Source organism: Cucumis sativus, chromosome 4 (genome assembly GCF_000004075.3).
Source record: "Cucumis sativus cultivar 9930 chromosome 4, Cucumber_9930_V3, whole genome shotgun sequence".
Classification (NCBI taxonomy): Eukaryota; Viridiplantae; Streptophyta; class Magnoliopsida; order Cucurbitales; family Cucurbitaceae; genus Cucumis; species Cucumis sativus.
In genome coordinates, this window is record NC_026658.2 from 24,928,561 (window position 1) to 24,931,530 (window position 2,970).

Below are 2,970 nucleotides of genomic sequence, written 5' to 3' on the forward strand. Positions count from 1 at the left end.
TATTTATAAAAAGGGACCAACACATTCCTTATAATAATGAATAACTTTATAGTAAGAGTTGTATAGAATTAACCATAGTGTAATTAAATATATAATTAAATGTGTGATTAGAAAAACCATTCTAGATCTCTACACCGTATATCTCTTGTATAAATATTTGGAAAAGTGAAAGCCTATAGACTATTTCCTTTTTGTAATTTCATTATGTTAAAGTTTCTTTTTTTTTTAAAAAAAAAAAGCAAAGGATTATGTTTAAGTGGATGTTAATTTATTTTAATAATGTATTCATCTACATCTATAACTTCAAATTATTTAGCTTAAAGTAAAATAATCAATTGGTTTTCAATTAATTAAATATCAATAGATTATAATAATAGTAACATTTTCCACTCCAACATGGTGGCAGGGTACCATAAAATTCAATTGACAAGACAATGTTAGCCCTTGATTAAGTTTTAGCCATTTTAACCATGGTGGCTTTTATAAAAGTGAGTATAATTTTATTTTTCTTAGGGCCAATTTCTAGCTTCATCCCTAAATATTAAAGATTAAGATAAGATTGTCAAGCAATTTTAATAACAATACAACGAAAAGAAAATATAAAAGTTAATTGAGGAAGAAAATAAACTTTAAATTAAAAGTTAATATTTTTAATTACTTATTTCTTCTTTTAACAAAGGGCACCATAAAATATAATACTAGACGATTAAAAAAAAAGGCAATTAAATCAATATGAACGTCTAAAAGGGAAAGCAATATCGCTTATATATTAATATATTGAAACAATTTGATTTCAGAAAAACAAAAAGAAAAGAAAAAAAATCCCATTTCCCACTTAGAGAACTGAACTTACCAGAATTTGCTGCCTGTAATTGCAATAGCACCCACAGACTATATTGCCTTGCCTAGCTATAGTCATGATATGGCCAAAAAGTAAGAACAATTTTGTCAATTTGATAGTATATATGAAAAAATGTATCTAACTATTTTTCTCTCAGAACTTTTATTGAAAAAGAAAAAATCTATTTAGAATGAAGTAATTATCATTCCCTTAAATATAGAACGAAACGAACATAACAGGTGAAATAATCTAAATTTAAAGAAATAGTACTTACCATAAAAGAGATTAAAATAAACGTGTCTAGTAATTGGTGGACAAAAGTTTCCACAATTTATATCTCGCAAATGAAATGAGAGATAAAGATTGAAAAACAAAGCATATAAAATCTCAACTGTATTGTAATAATAGTAATTAAAAGAAGAAGAAAAAAAGGTCTAAAACTTCTTAGGGTTTTACTTCTACAAGAAATCCTGACCTATTGGGTTATAATCATCATGTACACATTGAGATAAAATTTTGAAATTCTCACACTAAGACCAACACAAATCATCAAATTATCATCGAAGGATATAAAGGAGCAGAAATCAAAGAACTCATTTCCCCCCAATCCAAATCGTTCATCAAATTCAACCCATTGTTATCACATGAAAACTGCAGCCCATCGTCAAACGATGGAGTATTGCTGTAAACAACCTTCTCCAACTCACCTACGTGGTAGCTCGTTACTGGCTGACTCGAAGCCCCCTCCATTCCAAACCGGAGTACACTGTCGGTTCTCCTCAGATCATCAATAACGCCGGCGGTGTGGCTGAACGAATTTGAAGGGAATTGAAGCGGTTGATAACTAGCGTATGGCGGTGGTGGCGGTGAATTGAGCGCCGGTGATAATTCGGGCAAGAAAGGCGATTGGTTGTTATTATTATTATTATTATAAATACCTTGATTATCAAAAACAATAGCCATGGAATTGCCTATTCCGGATTTGATTTTTCTTCCTCTTCTCGCCAACTGTTGTTGTTGTTTCTCATAATGTTTTCCAAATAATTTCTTCTTCAATCTTGTGTTCCAATAATTCTTTATATCGTTATCTGTTCGTCCCGGTAATTGAGCTGCAATAATCGACCACCTAAATCCATTTTGGGTTTAATTTTAATTTCAGTACTAATCAAAACTCTAATTAATTAGATCATTATAGGTATTCTTTTACCTGCTTCCAATGCTAACATAAAGGCTGCAAATTATTTTATCTTCTTCCTCGGAAAAATCCCCATGCTTAATATTAGGCCGAAGGTAGTTCAACCACCGGAGTCGGCAGCTTTTCCCACATCTCTTCAGACCTAATCGATTTCGATTTCGTATTCATAAACTAAACTTGAAGAAAAAGAGAGAGAGAGAGAGAGAAATTTAAGCTGATAGGTTATGATAAATAGCAATTACCAATTTTCTGTGGCAGTGCAATCCAGTTCCCACCTGTACCGTGCTGCTCGATATAGGATTTGAGTTTCATGTCTTCCTCGGGCGACCACGGACCCTTCTTCACGTTTGCTTTGTCACAGCAAGGAGCTCTCCCCATGGCCTTCAGTCTCAAAAGAGTCTTCAAAGTTTAGAGAGAGAAGAGGGAAAAGAGAGAGGGTTAATTATAATAGTATTAATGGGGGGAAATTTCATGTGTCTGATGAAAAAGCCATCGGATTTTTTTTTAAAAAAATTTTTAATTTCTCAAATTTTCAATTTTAAAATTTATTTATTGATAAAAAGTGAATAGAGCAGAGAAAGTGTTATATATAATAGAGGAGGACAAAAGGATTTTCTTCTTGTCTGGTTTTGCATAGAATCAAATATGGATATATATATATATATATATATTTATATAATAGAAAAATATATTGAGGGTGTCCCTGTAATAAGCTTTAGTTGAGCTGTTTTTTCTTTAGTTCACTGATCCTCAGAATCTACTGGGGACATGCATACGATTTTTAATTTATATATTGTGTATTGTCTTTTATATTTAATAATTTAAATTAAACCTCTCTGATTTAATTAGTGATAATTAAAGCATGTCTAATTTCTTCCATTTTATAAGGGTAGCAGTACTGTATGTTTCCCACTCCCTTCTACATATCAAACTC

The 2,970-nt window shown here is 31.1% G+C and overlaps 1 protein-coding gene across 1 annotated transcript; it reads right to left on the minus strand.

Annotated features, from left to right (window-relative positions):
• Nucleotides 1–1,126: 1,126 nt before the first annotated feature.
• Nucleotides 1,127–2,486, minus strand: LOC101212385 (transcription factor MYB36). The gene is made up of 3 exons (XM_004141366.3): nucleotides 2,279–2,486; nucleotides 2,049–2,178; nucleotides 1,127–1,967 (listed from the first exon to the last, which is right to left on the minus strand). The coding sequence occupies exons 1-3, from the start codon at nucleotides 2,412–2,414 to the stop codon at nucleotides 1,391–1,393; spliced, it is 843 nt and encodes a 280-aa protein (XP_004141414.1). The 5' UTR covers nucleotides 2,415–2,486; the 3' UTR covers nucleotides 1,127–1,390.
• Between the last annotated feature and the right edge of the window lie 484 nt (nucleotides 2,487–2,970).